The sequence below is a fragment of the Suncus etruscus genome, chromosome 9, assembly GCF_024139225.1.
Source record: "Suncus etruscus isolate mSunEtr1 chromosome 9, mSunEtr1.pri.cur, whole genome shotgun sequence".
NCBI lineage: Eukaryota > Metazoa > Chordata > Mammalia > Eulipotyphla > Soricidae > Suncus > Suncus etruscus.
The window spans coordinates 83,815,980-83,832,027 of NC_064856.1; the positions used below are offsets into that span (position 1 = coordinate 83,815,980).

General features: G+C 41.5%; 1 protein-coding gene across 2 annotated transcripts in view; it reads right to left on the reverse strand.

Annotated features, from left to right (window-relative positions):
- The window catches only part of FBXO3 (F-box protein 3), a 44,783-nt gene extending 30,785 nt beyond the window's left edge, over positions 1–13,998 (reverse strand). For both annotated transcript variants that reach the window (XM_049780088.1, XM_049780089.1), the window contains exons 1-3: positions 13,872–13,998; positions 7,584–7,673; positions 4,622–4,785 (exon numbers count right to left, since the gene is read on the reverse strand). In XM_049780088.1, the coding sequence (XP_049636045.1) occupies positions 4,622–4,785; positions 7,584–7,673; positions 13,872–13,975 (358 nt within the window). In that variant the 5' untranslated portion in view covers positions 13,976–13,998. The remainder of the gene's footprint in view (positions 1–4,621; positions 4,786–7,583; positions 7,674–13,871) is intronic.
- Between the last annotated feature and the right edge of the window lie 2,050 nt (positions 13,999–16,048).

Consider the following 16,048-nt stretch of genomic DNA (forward strand, 5'->3'; position numbering starts at 1 on the left):
GGCACATAATAGTCACAATGATGATAACCAGAGCTAAATGCCTAGCTTTGTTTCACATCTCTTAGAAATCCTTACTTATTTTTCACTATCAAATACTTATTCTTAAAAGTATTTATCTCTTGAAATTATTTATACCATATGCCATGTGAATAATACCAATTTTCTTCCAAGAAATTAAAAGGCCTTTATAAACATTAACCAAGAGAGCTTTCCTCTAGGGCCCAGAGATAGGCACTTGCCTTGCACATAGCCAACCCAAAGGCAATGCCCAGTAGAAAATACCTGGGTCATTGATTCATGATTTACATGGAAATTACAATGGAAATATGAAAAGTAAAAGAATACTGTTTTGAGAGAACTTATTTAAAAAAAAATGCATCAAATAAGAGGGGCCAGAGTGATAGCACGACAGTAAGGCCTTGCACGTGGCTGACCTGGGACAGACCCAGGTTTGATCCCCAGCATCTCATATGGTTTCCCCCATCCCCCAGCCTGCCAGGAGCAATTTCTGAGTGCAGAGCCTGGAGATCTGGCAGGTGTGGTCCAATAATAATAATAATAATAAAAAACAATAAAAAAAAGAATGCATCCTGGGCCATAGCAATAGCACAGTGTGTAGTGAATTTGCCTCACATGCGGCTGACCCAGATTCAATCCCCAGCATCCCATATGCCAGGAGTAATTTCTGAGCACAGAGCCAAGAGTAACCCTAAGTGCTGCCCGGTGTAGCCTAAAAACAAAACAAACAAAATAATTCCTTTTAGCAGGAAAATAAAAAAAAATTTTTTTTTGGTTTCTGTTTTTGTTTCTTAACCACAACGAGCAGTGCTCAGGGGTTTCTTCGGGCTTTGCAGTCATGAATTACTCCTGGCAGGCTAATGGAACCATACTGGATGCTGGGGACTGAACCCACGCTGGCCATATGCAAGGCAAAAACTACCAATTAGAAATATATCACTCTGGCCTGGAAATTTGAAAAAAAAAAATAAATTTTTTTTTTAACTTGGAGGCAAAACTATGTGAGCAGCAATATATTTATAGTATAGTGAAGCTAAATATATCTGTATTTTACTGGGGTTGAATTAAAAAAATCAAGTTACAACAGTTCCAGGAACCAAACTCCCTCTGGGACATTCTTAATACTGCTCTGACACCAATATGCGCCAGTTTTGGTATGACACATCCTGACAACAAGGAAATGGCAATAACTTGGTCTAAGAGCAGGTTGTCTCATCTCAACATCTAACAATAAGATGAAATCAGAAGATATATCATCCTCTGATCAATGCAAAAGCCAAGATCGCTAACTACAGAAGACAGACCATAACTACCATGACTGGGCAGAATCTATCCCGGGATCAGGTTTAGTCCAGGTTTTGGCCTACGACCTATACAACAACCACAATCTCTAATTCCAGAGGTGTGACTGAGACAACTGCAACTGAGCAGAACTTCTAGAAGCACAATGACTCTATCCTAGGCTTCGTCCTAGGATAGGTGCAAAAACCAAGACCACCAACTACAGAAGACCAATTAAAACAACAGTGATGGAACAGAACTTCTGGAACTATAAAAAAAGATCCCATCCTATGACATGTGCAAATCACTAGCTACAGAGGCCTGATTTTATCATCCATGATGGAGCGGAAAACTTCCAGACATCACAAAAGGATCTAGAAGAGTAAAAGAGCATGTACAGAGCCTGTAGTTATACCCACGACAGTGTAATTCAAGGGTGGAGGAACCCTGTATTCTTAGGCCAGGGGACTTCCCTTTCTAATCTCCCTAATTTTTTGTAAAGGTTGTTGCCTGTGTTTTTTTTTTTTTTTGGTTTTTGGGTCACACCCGGCGGTGCTCAGGGGTTACTCCTGGCTGTCTGCTCAGAAATAGCTCCTGGCAGGCACGGGGGACCATATGGGACACCGGGATTCGAACCAACTACCTTTGGTCCTGGATCAGCTGCTTGCAAGGCAAACACCACTGTGCTATCTCTCTGGGCCCATGTGGTTTTTTTTTTTTCCGTTCTATTTTCTTTGCCCTTTTTTCTTTTTCTACCTGTGCTTTGATTCGTCTCTATTTCAGGACCATGGTTAGTGTTCGGTTGTTGTCAGTATTGCTGTGGTGCTTTTCAGGGGTTTTTTGTTTGTTTTTGTTTTGTTTTATTTTGGCTTTGATTTTTCTTGCATTATTTTTATGTTTTTCTTCCTTTTTCCCTCTCTTTTCTTAAAATGAGATTTATAATCTCTAAAAGGACTCCTCCCATTTTTTTGCTTGTTTGAATTTTTGCCCCCCCCCTTTTCTTCTTTTCCTTTTGTTTCTCTTACCTTCAAACAGAAATACATAACTTGAACCATCCTGTTCTGCCTCACAAATTGAGGGGGAAATAATGGAGGACACCAAGACCAATCAGTTGTATGAACATTGAGTAGAAATAAAAATGATCAGACCTGAACACCAAATCCAAAGCCAACTACAACAGAAACAATACCCAATCTACAACAGGCTAGACACAGAAGGAACCACTTGTACTAGCAGCCCGGGGGAGGGGGGGGCAAAGGAGGGGCGATATGGGATGCATGCTGGGAACAGGGGTGGAGGGAGGGCAACATTAGTGGTGGGAATGCCCCTGATTCAATGTCACTATGTACCTGAAATACTACTGTGAATGATTTGTAATCCACTTTGGTCAAAATAAAAATTATTAATATAAAAGAAAAGTTAATGGTAAACATCCTGTTAATAGTTCATGATGCAACTGGACAAAAAAAGCATAGCAGTATAAGCAGAGATTCTAGGGTGAAAGAGATGTTAGTTCAATTTAAGTTTTTATTGATCTTTAAATGTCAAAAGAGGGTGTTTTCCTTATTCTTTCATACTGTGCTTGTTCTTTTTTTTTTTTTTTTGGTTTTTGGGTCACACCGGGCAGCGCTCAGGAATTACACCTGGCTTCATGCTCAGAAATCGCTCGTGGCAGGCTCGGGGGACCATATGGGATGCCCGATTTGAACCAATGACCTTCTGTGTGAAAGGCAAATGCCTTACCTCCAATGCTATCTCTCCGGCCCCTGTGCTTATTCTGAAAGGTGTTTATCGATCTTTCCCAAATACTATGAATATTAAACAAACATTAACTTGTACTGAAAATAGGAAAGACTAATTGAGGTCATTTTTTTAATTTAAAAACAAAATCACCCATCAGACAAGGGGCTAATATCTAAGATATACTAGGTACTGATAGAACTTAATAAGAAAAAAAACCATATAACTCCATCAACAAATGGGGAGAAGAAATGAAAAGACACTTCCTCAAAGAAGAAATACAAATGGCCAAAAGACACATGAATAAAAATGCTCCACAACACTAATCATCAGGGAGATGCAAATCAAAACTACAATGAGGTACCATTTCATACCACAGAGCTGGCACACATCACAAAGAACAAGAACAATCAGTGTTGGTGGGGATGTGGAGAGAAAGGAACTCATTCACTGCTGGTGGGAATGCCGTCTAGTTCAGCCTTTATGGAAAACAATATGGAGATTTCTCAAGAAAACTAGAAATTGAACTCCCATATGATCCAGCTATTCCACGCTTAGGGATATAACCTAGGAACACAAAAATACAATTCAAAAATCCCTTCCTCACAAAAATACAATTCAAAACTTCCTCAAACCTATATTCATTGCAGCACTATCTACAGCAGCCAGATTCTGGAAACAACCAAGATGCCCTTCAACAGATGAATGGCTAATGAAATTTTTCTATATGTGGATGTACATGGAATTTATTATATTAAGTGAAATAAGTCAGAGGGAGAAAGATAGATACATAATAGTCTTACTCATCTATGGGTTTTAAGAAAAATTAAAGACATTACTGTAATAAGGCCCAGAGACAATAGAGTTAAGGGCTGAAAGGACCAGCTCACAATTTGAAGCTCACCACAAAGAGTGGTGAATGCTATTAGGGAAATAACTACACTAACAACTAGCATGACGATGTTAAAAGGAATGAGAGAAGTAGAATGCCTGTAGTGAATACAGGCATGGGTGGATAATGGAGGGGGAGCATTGGCAGTGGGAATGTTGCACTGGTGAAGGAGGAGTATTCTGTTTATAACTGAAACCCAACTACAAATATGTTTGTAATCATGGTGCTTAAATAAAGATTTATAAAAAAAATAAATAAAATCAAAATCAAATATTTTTTAAGGAGGCTATAGTCCCCCAAGTTTACCAGAAGTAAGCCTTTAGTACCACCAGGTATGGCCTAAAAAATACAATGACGACAAAAAAAAAAAAAAATCACAAAAATTATCCTTAATTTAAGCAATGTCAGCATTTTGAGCTCACCCTACTTAAAATATGTTTAAGAATTAATAGTTCAGTTTTTCCTTCTCATAAATAATCATACAGGTATGAAAGAAGACAGAAAGAGGGAAGCATAGAACAAAGGATTCTTTAGCAACAAAGGTAATCTGTTTCCTTGACAGATGCAAATAATAAAATACAGGTAATGTTGAATTAGCACACTTTAATATAGATGACACATTAAAAATTATTTAACTTATTTATGCCATAAGAAGTAAACTGGGGGAAGAGGGTCATGCATATCTAGTACCTTTCAGAGATAATACCATACGAGGACATCTGGGTTCTAAATATTTCTTGAGATCATCCCAGGCCTTTTTAATAGCAGCATAATGGTCAATATATCTTCCAACATCAGCGAAAGCATCTATAAAGAGAGATTTCCAGCACTGATTCTTCTGTGATTTCTCTTCCCTAGATGGGGAAAGTGAGGTTAAAAATCTTTTGAGACGAAATTCACATGTATTTAGACTTACCAATAGACTATTGGAAATTTCATTACTTTCACTTTCCTTTTTACACTTACTTTAAACATAAATTAAGACTAGAAAACAAAAAATGATTCATACTTCAAAAAATCTAACAAGTCATTGTTGGCAGAGTAAGATTTGAATCACTTATTTTCAAGTCTTAACAGAAAGAGAAAAGCGTGGGTAAATTTGTCTATTTTCTCTTTTTCTAATAAAATAAAATGTTTTTTAACTGACTTAACTGGTTAACACTACTTAACCATTTCAGAAGTATATATTTATATGCTATATGTGTATAGGATTTAAAACATTCACTATCAAAGTTCCAGGGCTGGCTCAACACCAAAAAATTCTCTCTATCCTTTCCTCTCATTCACCCTCCCCAATGTACTCTGGTAAACACTGATTTTTAGCAAGTCACAGGGAAAGTTTGGTTGTCTAAGTGGTTTTAGGCCACTCGCAACTCAGGTTGCTGTGGTCTCAGGGAAGGATCCTTTAGGCCTCCTAGATGCAAAACTTATACCGGCCCTTTGTGCTATCTAGCCAGATTTCATTTTTGCCAGTCCATTTTACCCACTGTGTAATTGTGGCAAACCCTATTATTTTTGTTTTGTTTTGTTTTAAGGACTCCCCATGCCATTTTCCAGAGAGAGGCTGCACTCATTTATATCCCACCAGGATGAGCCAGAGTTCCCTTTTCTCCATGTCCTTACCAACAACTGATTCTTTCAATCTTTCTGAGGCCATTCCCATCAGTATGGGGTGGTATTTCATTGTGATTTGATCTGTATTTCCCTAGTAAATGATGCTGAGTAAATCTTCATGTATTTATAGGCCATGATTTTACTAAAATTTTCCCTAAATGTTCTATTCCTTGATAAAATGTGATTAATATATGGGGTGTGAATTTCAATTTTCTCTTAAAAACATATTGACTACATAGTTTTAAACATCAAAGTGATACTAAGATATTCATTTAATTTACCTATATAAAATAATCACAATTTGTTTACTATAATTCCACAATTATTGAGTGTCTATTTAAACACTAAAGATATAACAAGATTCATGTTTTGCTTTCAGATACAATATAGTATTGTAGGGTCTAAGGCACTTCATTGGGGGGTGGGAGGAGGTAGTGTAGTGTAGTTCATTAATTTCTTAAACTATAACAAACTTATAACCATGATGCCTATAGTATTAACAATTTTTTTTAAAAAATTAAGGTACATTGAGAGTAGGAAGGAAATTAGAGTGTAAATTTAGGAGTCAGAAGTGACAGAATAAAGGTGCCACAGAGGGGCTTAAAGTAATAAATACCCTGTGAGGAATAAAAGAGAGTCACTGAAGAGTTAACATAAAAGCTGAATTCTGAAAGTAAAATTAAAGGGCAGGAGTGGTAGCATAGTGGTGAGACATTTGTCTTGCATGCAGCTGACCCAGGATGGACATGGGTTCAATCCCAGGCATCCCTTATGGTCCCCCGAGCCAGGAGCAACCCCTGAGCACAGCAGGATGTGACCCTCCACCCCCCCCCCCAAAAAAAAAGTAGAATTGAGGCTAGAGTGATGGCACAAAGGACTGGGCACAATCTTGCAGTTTTATTTTTGCCACTTATAGTCCTCTTACCACTGCTAAGTGCTAAGTCACCCAAAATCGAGCCAGGAGTACTTCCAGTAGCAAAGGGCTATAAGAGCTCCAAACCCCCAACACTGTCACCACTAAAAAGAAGCAGATTGTTATTGGGGTTTGGGCAGAAATGAAAGGAATGAAATGCAGAGGCACTAAAATAAATTAGGACAGTTTGGCAAAAGTTCTCATAATCTGGTGAACTAAACTAAAATTGCATAGCTACAAAAAATGATTAGGAAGATTCAAGAAATATGCAGTGGCTAAAATATACAAAATGCTTGGTATTTGAATGAATGTACAAAGAGAAAGAGTATATTTAGGATGACTCATTTCTGACTTGCATGTTCTGTGGGAAGGATCTGGAAGGAAAGTATCTTTTTATTAAGATAAATAATGTAGCAAATGCAGCAAAGAAGTTATGAGAAACTAGTTTCCTGTTCTAAGTGCAACCCCTCAGAGGAAACCTGTTATTTCCTAGTTATCGCTATAACTCTCAATGTTTAAGTCTGTATTCTCGATTTATAATTTTATATCTACCTATTGATGTTAAGTAAAAAAAGAAAAAAAAAGCAACACTGAAAATGCTTTTCCATTCTTCCCCTTCTCAGAGTAAATGTTTCTAATTCTCATATGTACTGAGTAGCTTCCAGCTTTTAACACACATAATCCCCTTTTTGAGTTTTACCAACTCCAATCAAAGATGTTAACATCCTACCCTTTCTTCTTTCCCAACTCCCATCTTCTATCACCTCCATTTTTATTCTGCTAAGTGTATTAACACTTGTTGAACTCTGTGGCCCTCTGCAGGGGTCATACAATGAAAACATCTGATAGTCACAGAAACAAGTAAGGAAGCTTGGTGGAAATTACTAGGGATGGACATTTAGGCCTGGAAGTTCAGAGCACTAAAAAGTAGTTACTATAAACCACACAGTACATGCAACAGAATTCACATAGGGAGATCAACAGTGGGACATGAACAGAAAGAAGCTTGGAGAACTGCATTGTTTGCTGAAAGGCATAACAGGATCCATCAAAGGAAACAGGATAGATTGATGTTATAGAGATCAGATGCTGACTTTCAAGATTACAAATTTGCCAAATACTCACTCATTTATCAGCCAGTATTTCTTGCAATGCCTTCTCCACAGTGGATCATGACCTGATAGCTGGCTAAGTCTTCTGCTGACATAGCAACAACTGGCAGTATCCAGATTCGAAGTTTGGATAAAAGAAAATAAAAAAAAATGCAAAAACAAAGATGAGACTATTTTGTTTTAAGCTTCAATTTATTGCTTTTCTCATTTTCTATTTCTTTTTTTGTTTTGTTTTGTTTTGCTTTTGAGCCACACCCGGCAGTGCTCAGGGGTTACTCCTGGCTGGCTGCTCAGAAATAGCTCCTGACAGGCACAGAGGACCATATGGAACAGCAGAATTCGAACCAACCACCTTTGGTCCTGGATCGGCTGCTTGCAAGGCAAACGCCGCTGTGCTATCTCTCCGGGCCCCCTCATTTTCTATTTCTTAGACTTATAAATGCAAGGCAAATTTTCTAAAACCTGTCAAACAAGTTAATTAGTGTTAATTACTCATGAATGAGTAGTAAAATTTAACTATTTGTGTTCACAAATCCCCAAATCTCTATTACTGATTTTTATATGAAAGTTAATAAAACACACCAATCAATGGAGTTAAATCCAAATGAAAGCACTTCCCTCTATTATTAGGAGAGTAATTCTTTCTACCCAGAAAATATTATAAAGTGATTTTACTTTAGGGGATATTTTCTTAGATCTATAAGATATTCATCAGATACTAAATACCTGGGCCTTTGGGAGTTTTTTAGCTCTAACTTTTTTCTTTTTTTTTTTTTGGTTTTTGGGCCACACCCTGTGACGCTCAGGAGTTACTCCTGGCTATGCGCTCAGAAGTTGCTCCTGGCTTCTTGGGGGACCATATGGGACGCCGGTCCATCCTAGGCTAGCGCAGGCAAGGCAGGCACCTTACCTCCAGCGCCACCGCCCGGCCCCTCTAACTTTTTTCTTAAGAAATACTGCAGTCAGGGGCCAGAGATATAGCATGGAGGCAAGGCCTTTGCCTTGCATGCAGAAGGGTGGTTCGAGTCCCAGCATCCCATATGGTCCCCGGAGCCTGCCAGGAGCGATTTCTGAGTTTAGAGCCAGAAGTAGCCCCTGAGCGGCGCCGGGTGTGACCCCCGCCCCCAAAAAATACTACAGTCAAAAATAGATCATAGAAGCTGGAACAAGGGGCCGAAGAGATAACAAGGAGGTAGGGCATTTGTCTTGCATGCAGAAGGACAGTAGTTCGAATCCCAGCATCCCATATGGTACCCCGAGCCTGCTGGGAGTGATTTCTGAGCGTAGAGCTGGGAGTAACCCCTGAGCGCTCACTACCAGGTGTGACCCAAAAAACAAAAAAACAAAAAAAGTTTAAAAAAAATAAACAAACAACGCTGGTAAATGCAATAGCCATTGATTTTTAATTGGGGAGATCTGGGAGGGACATACCTAATATGCTATGGGGCCTGTGTTGCATGGACCATGAGGTGCCAGGAATCAAATCCAGGCTTCCTGTGTATATCTGCTCCAGGCCACTGAGTTATTGCTCAATCTTGATTTTTACATTTTGGTTTTTTTGTTTATTTGTTTGTTTTATTGGGGGTCAAACCTGGCAGCGCTCAGGGGACACTCCTGGCTCTACGCTCAGAAATCCATCCAGCCCCTTGATTTTTACATTTTATGCAAACACCATCCTTCCTCAGCCCAACTCAAAAGTTTAACATCTGCAAACAAGATTCTCTCCAGTGTTGTGAATTCAAAATCTATTCCCTCTTTATTTATTTTTGGTTTTTGGGTCACACCCGGCACCGCTCAGGGGCTTACTCCTGCAGACTCGGAAGACCATATAGGATGTCGGAACTCGAACCACCGTCCTTCTGCATGCAAAGCAAACACCTTACCTCCATGCTATCTCTCTGAGCCCCTATTCCCTCTTTATTTAATCTCTCCTCCTAGTTAAACATAGAAAGAATGCTGTTTAGAATAATCACCAAAGGTGATTTTAATGTACATCAAAGCCTACTGTTCAAGTGATTCTGATTCAGTTACCCTGGGGGAAGATTTGTTTTTGAGGTATAAGGGTTCTAAAACTGCCACATGCAACAAGTATGTGGCTCAGTGAAATATGTAAAATAAATATTTTACACGTGTAAGAATTTGGGTTCAATCCCTAGCAACAAAAGATAGTAAAATAAACGAATAAAAAGTGACTCATATAATCTGCTAACACAGTGAGGGCTAAGAATGAATAAATACTCAATACGTGAAACCTGGAATGAAGATGGCATTACACAACCTTGGGTTCATGGAATCTCTGAGTCAAGATTTGCAGCTGGGATTACACAACAATGACTAATCCAATCTAGCATAATCCAATTTGGCAGCTATGTATTAAAAATGTCAAAGTTTAGCAATGGATTAGACAGAAAACATGAGCTGTATGTGCAGGAAAGAGTTGCAATACACTGGAAACTTTTCTCTGAATAAAATTCTATGGTATTTTTAATTATTTTTTTGTTGGGGCCATACCCAGTGATGCTCAGGGATTACTCCTAGCTCTGGATTAGGAATTACTCCAAGTGATGCTGGAGGAACTATATATTAGGAATGTTAAATATCAGAGATCAGATGTTAGGGATCTGAACCTAGAATAGCCACATGCAAGGCAAATGTCCTATTCACTGTACAATCACTGTAGCCCCTATGATGATTAATTTTATGTCAGCATCCCTGAGTCAGGGATGCCCAGAAAACTGGTAAAACATTACTGCTGAATGTGCTGTGATGTTCCTTCTGGAAAAGAATTGTAAATGAGGTAAACTATATGACCTTCTCCAGTAAGGGTGAGTATTTTAGGATTCATCAAGAGCCCAATTAGGTCAAAAAGGTTGGTAAATTTGCTTTCTAACTGACCGTGTGGGGGCTGAAGAGATAGCACAGCAGTAGAGCGTTTGCCTTGCACGCAGCTGATCCAGATAGAAGGTGCTTCGAATCCCAGCATTCCACATGGTCCAGGAGCGATTTTTGAGCGCAGAGCCAGGAGTAACCCCTGAGCGCTGATGAGTGTGACCTCCCCCCACAAAAAAGTAATTGACTGTGTGAATTTGAGACACTACTCTGTTCTGGTTCTTGGTCTGGAGAAGCACACTAGAATCTAAACCCCTGGATTTCCAGCTCTTATTTCCTGAAACCACATTACCAACTTTCTTAGGTCTCCAGTCTGCAAACAGCAAATCATAGAGGACTTTGTCTCCTAAATGTGTCAACAACTAATACATACATAATTTGTTTTATTGTTTTTTTTTTCATGAACCTTGACAAATACAACTCTAGTTACTTCTAAAAAACATGTATAGAGAGATTATATCACTTCTCTTCAAATCTAGGTGCTGGAGCAATAGCACAAGTAGGGTGTTTGGCTTGCATGCAGCCAACATGGGTGCGATTGCTGACATGCCATATACAGAACACCACCAGGAGTAATTCCTGAGTGCAGAGCCAGGAATAATGAGCATCGAGAGATGTGCCCCACAAAACAAAACAGACAAAAAGAAAACAACTAACTTTTTACCTAAATCATTCAGAATAAAAATCTACCACCTCGGGCCAGAGAGACAGCACAGTGGTAGCGCATTTGCCATGCAAGCAGCCAACCCAGGACCAAGGGTGGTTCAAATCCAGGCATCCCACATGATTCCCCATGCCTGCCAGGAGCGATTTCAGAGCCAGTAGTAACCCCTGAGCGCTGCTGGGTGTGGCCCAAAAACCAAAAACCAAAAAAAAAAAAAAAAAAAAAAGTCAAGGTCCTGCATGCTCTCTCCAGTTTCTTCTCAAACCACTGCCTCTGAGTCACTGTCTACCTCCTGGAACACCAGGCCTCCAGCTCTACCACAGGTCATGCTATTGTATCCTCAGCTGTGGCACAAACTATTTTCTGCAGAACTACTCCATCCTCTCATTCCTTAGCACAACTATTTTTCTTCCACTGCACATAGCACCTCTCCTCATTATACACTTATTTCTCCCTCTTGTCTTCTGACTATAAGCTCCACATAGGAGATACTCAACCAGGTTAACATTTAACAAGGGACCACAGAAGGCACTCAGAAATCGTTTTCTTAGGGCCAGAGCCATAGCACAGCTGTGGGACATTTGCCTTGCATGCAGCTGGCTCAGGACGGACCAAGGTTCAATTCCCGGCATCCAACAAAGTTCCCTGAGGCTGCCACGAGCTATTTCTGAGCACAGAGCCAGGAGAAACCACTGAGCACTGCCAGGTGCTGCCCAAAAACCTAAATAAAAAAAATTTTTTTTCTGTTGAATAGTGATAAATAATAAGCTTAAACAGGGCAGTTTCTATATTGAAAAATGTCATGGTCTATAAAGCATGATAATATTTGCAGATATAACAGGTATGGAGATATGGAGAGAAATCAACAGAGCCAAGACTTGGCTCAACAGAGCCAAGTATAGACATTTCATCTGGCCAAAAAGGTGAACCTGGGAGAGAGAGAGCAGCATAAGCAAGGCATTCCCTTTCTAGCACGGTCAAGAGCTCAAGCCAAGAACAAGATGCCGCAAGCCTGTGGACGGCTTGACAGGGGCTTAATCTGGCTAGAGTAGACTGGTTTTCTGAAAAGAGATAAGGGCCTTAAATGCTCCCCAAAAAGTTCAAGTTTATGATCTTTATGTAAACAAGTGGCACCAATAGATTAGAAAGGGCGCTCTGACAAAAAGTTGCTCACAGACCAAAAGAATATATGATATTTTTTTGTTTTGAAGTCACTTTTGGCGATGCTTAGGGTTTTACTCCTGACTCTTGGCAGTGCTCAGGGGACCATAGGAAATGCCTGTAATCGAACCCAGATTGGCTGCCTGTATGGCACTTGCAAACAAATATTTACAATGAAAGCAAAAGCAGCTTGCAAATGTCTTTTCCGGGTAAGGGAAAAAAAAAGGGCAACTTCATTTCTTTGCTTTGTTAAATAAAACTTGAGTGTAAAAATCGTTATTCTCTAGATAAGTGATATAAACAACAATATAAAACTGGAGGGATCCTTGTCACCACTTAGCTAGGCCAACCAAGAAACCTAGCTACCAATAACGCTTTATTTCTAAAAACTGGAGCACAAATCCTCCAATCCGGTGCTTCATCCAAACACCAAAAAAAACAAAACCAGCAAATCTCGTGTAGTCATGCTTAGGAGGGCGATCCCGCCATCTAAGCAAAAAATATAAACGGTGGAAAAAGACAGAGAGCCAGGCCCCCAGCTGCCAAGCAGGGTGTAAATAAATACACAGCGCCATTCCTCCCATCCCAAAGCACTGAAGGGACCTTGCATTTCAATTGCACCCGAACCAGCAACCGGTGTTTATTTCGGGAACAGAGAGGCTGGTCAAGCGGGGAAACCCAAAAAACCATCGGGAGTGAACCTCGATCCTGTCAGCGAGCACCCAAACAAAACAAAACAAAACCAAACCCAAAAATTGGGGGCGGAGCGGTGGCGCTGGAGATAAGGCTTCTTCTGCCTTGCAAGCGCTGAGCGCCTAGGATGGACTAAGGTTCGATCCCCAGGCATCCCATAGGGTCCCCCCAATTCTGAGCGCATAGCCAGGAGTAACCCCTGAGGGTCAAACGGGTGTGGCCCCCCCCAAAAAAAAATTCCTCCATGCAACCCAAAGGAAACGGCTGAGAGAGCAAAAACTCTATGGAGCAAGCCTCGAAGTCCCCCAGAACCCCCAAACCTGGAAGAAAAAAAAAACAATAACAATGTCATGGAAGTGCTTGCACCCAAGGGGGGCGAGTGATGCTGGGAGGCGCTTGGGGTCTGTGGGAGGCGCTTAGGGGAGGTGTCTGTGGGAGAGGCTGCACCAAAGCCCCAAAAGGTGCCCGACCCCGAAGTCCCCAAGGGGGTACAGCTGAGGAAAGAGCGCTGCGTTCGAACCCAGGGCTTGGCTTTTCCCACATGGCCAGGGCTGGGGAGGAGCCAGACCTGGAGCAGGTCTCCTTGCCCCCGCCCCCTTGCAAGTGGCTCCCTCCGAGGCCCGAGTGACAGCTCGCGTGACCCCTGACCCAAGCCCAGCCCGGCCCGAGGAAGAGCGTGAACTTCCGGTGCCCCCGGGTGGCTCCGACCGGTTCCAGGCGGCCCAGGCAAGCGGCACCCGGTGGCGGGATGCGGGAGGTCGGGACGCCCATCCGGGGCCTTCCCTCCACAGGCCTCACTCCCTCCGCCAGCGTCTCCCCTCCTCCTCCCCTCCCCTCTTTCCGCCCCGCCAACAACCAACGCGGCCTGCGAGACGCCTCGGATCTCTCCATTACTTGATGAGGTCCCGATAGTCCAAGAAAGACAAGATAAGCAGCAGGGGGTCGGTGGGCAGCGATTCCAGGGTCAGCGCCACGGACTCCGTCTCCAAGGCCGCCATCTTGCCTGGCCGTTGCAAGCCCGGCCCCGCCCCTGGACACGCCTCTAGCCCCGCCCACGCCCGGGTCTTCCCGGGTCCTCCACTAGCTCCGGCGGGTTATGTAAACCCAGGGTGGCCACGCCCATCAGGGGGCGTGTTCTTCCTAGGGATCCGCCCACTCGGCCGCGCGCGCTGTGTTTATAACTGACAAATTCACTTTTTAGATCCAACGGGCTGGGCTCTCTGCTCTCCCATTCCAGGCCCTACCTACACTTTATATAGGCCCAGCCTTGATCCCCCTCTTTTTTTTTTTCTTGATTGTCACATCTTCTGCTTGGTTTCCTTTAGCTCTACGGATGATATTTAATATTCTTTATCGCCTAAGACTGTTTCCTACTTGAACACTGAATTTATTTTTTGGTTTTTTGAGAGCCACATCCAGGGACACTCAGAGGTTACTCCTGGCAATGCACTCAGAAATCGCTCCTGGCTTTGGAGGACAGAATCTTTTACTCCACCTCCATCCAGTCACCTTTTCTTCATTTGGGGGGTCTGAAACCCCTTGTTTGTCACCTCCAACCCCCATCTCTGCCACCCCTTTGCTTCTCCCCTGTGCTCTTGCAGCACACAACTGAACTTCTGATTGTGTCTGCTCTGTAAGAGGTCTTTGAGTTGGAACCCCGAAGTGCGGACAACTAGAAAAACAGGCAGTTGACCATCCAGGGCATAAATGCATCCCCTTCTCCAAGTAAAAGGTTCATTTTGATTGAATCAGAGACTCAACTGTATTCAATTTGGTGGTCACAGTTATTTTTCAGCCCATGGAGCAATGCAAAGTGGATGGGATGAGTTAAGTAAGAATAATTTCTGAGCATCACAACCAAGAGAGATTCCTGAACACAGAGACTGGAGTAAGTCCTGGACACAGCCTGGTGTGGACCCAAAAACAAAACAAACAAAGCCTAGCAAACGAGAAAATCCCTTCTTCGAGAATGGTAATAAAACTTTGTGTTGGGACTGGAGAGATAGCACAGTGGTAGGGCATTTGCCTTACACGCAGTCAACCCAGGATGGACCCAGGTTCAATTCCCGGAATTCCATATGGTTCCCCGAGCCTGCCAGGAGCATTTCTGAGCACAGAGCCAGGAGTAACTCCTGAGCACCATCGAGTGTGGCCCAAAATCAAAACAAAATAAAAAACCACCTTTGTGTACTCTAATAAATTAATTTTACTCAATAAACGTGAATTTTCCAGAGCTATCAATACATCATCTCTGTCTTCAAATTTCCCACATCCCAAAGAAAGTTTCTTCAATTATTTGAAAAATAAAAATTATTTCCACCCATCTAAAAAAGACACACTATTCTTACTGATTCCATCATATTGTTATATGTATGTTTTTTGTCTAATATTTATAACCTTTTCCTACCTGCCCCTACTGGATGAACATGATTTTATTTTCTATATCTCATGTTTTAACATCCTAAAGTTTTCACTGATAGGAGGTGGGTCCTTGGAAGGAAGGATCCTAACTGGGCTAACTAATTGCAAAAGATAGCAAACACCTTAACTTAGAACATGCTTCATGTGTGAGGTAACCCATCCTTATCTAACACACACATGCCATGCCAGCATATCTAACATCCCAGAGCCAGATGTCAGACACCTAGAGAATTCCTACAGTTCTAACCCACCATTGTTCAAATTAGATTGTCTGAAGTCACATTGCCTTGACTTGCCTTTCCAGGGAAAACACCAAGAACTGATTTCAACTGTCCTTTTCTTGCCTCCTACCCAAAGAAACACTCTGGGCTTGCCTAGCTCAGTGTGCCTTCTCACTAGGGAAATTCAATTAAAAATATTTTCTCTTAAAGGTATCGCCATGCTATCCTCATAAATTCAAATCCTACAGGTAAAATGAGATAAATGCAGCAGAAAAACAAAAGCATAAAAGCCCTGCTTTAATCCCCATACTTCCAGATATATAACTGACAGATACATACTGAGAACATTAGTCAAGTTGGATTAATATGCACCAGTTGGTTCCTGTTTGTCTTTCTCCCCAGACTGTGGATAATCTTCCTCATCCTCTT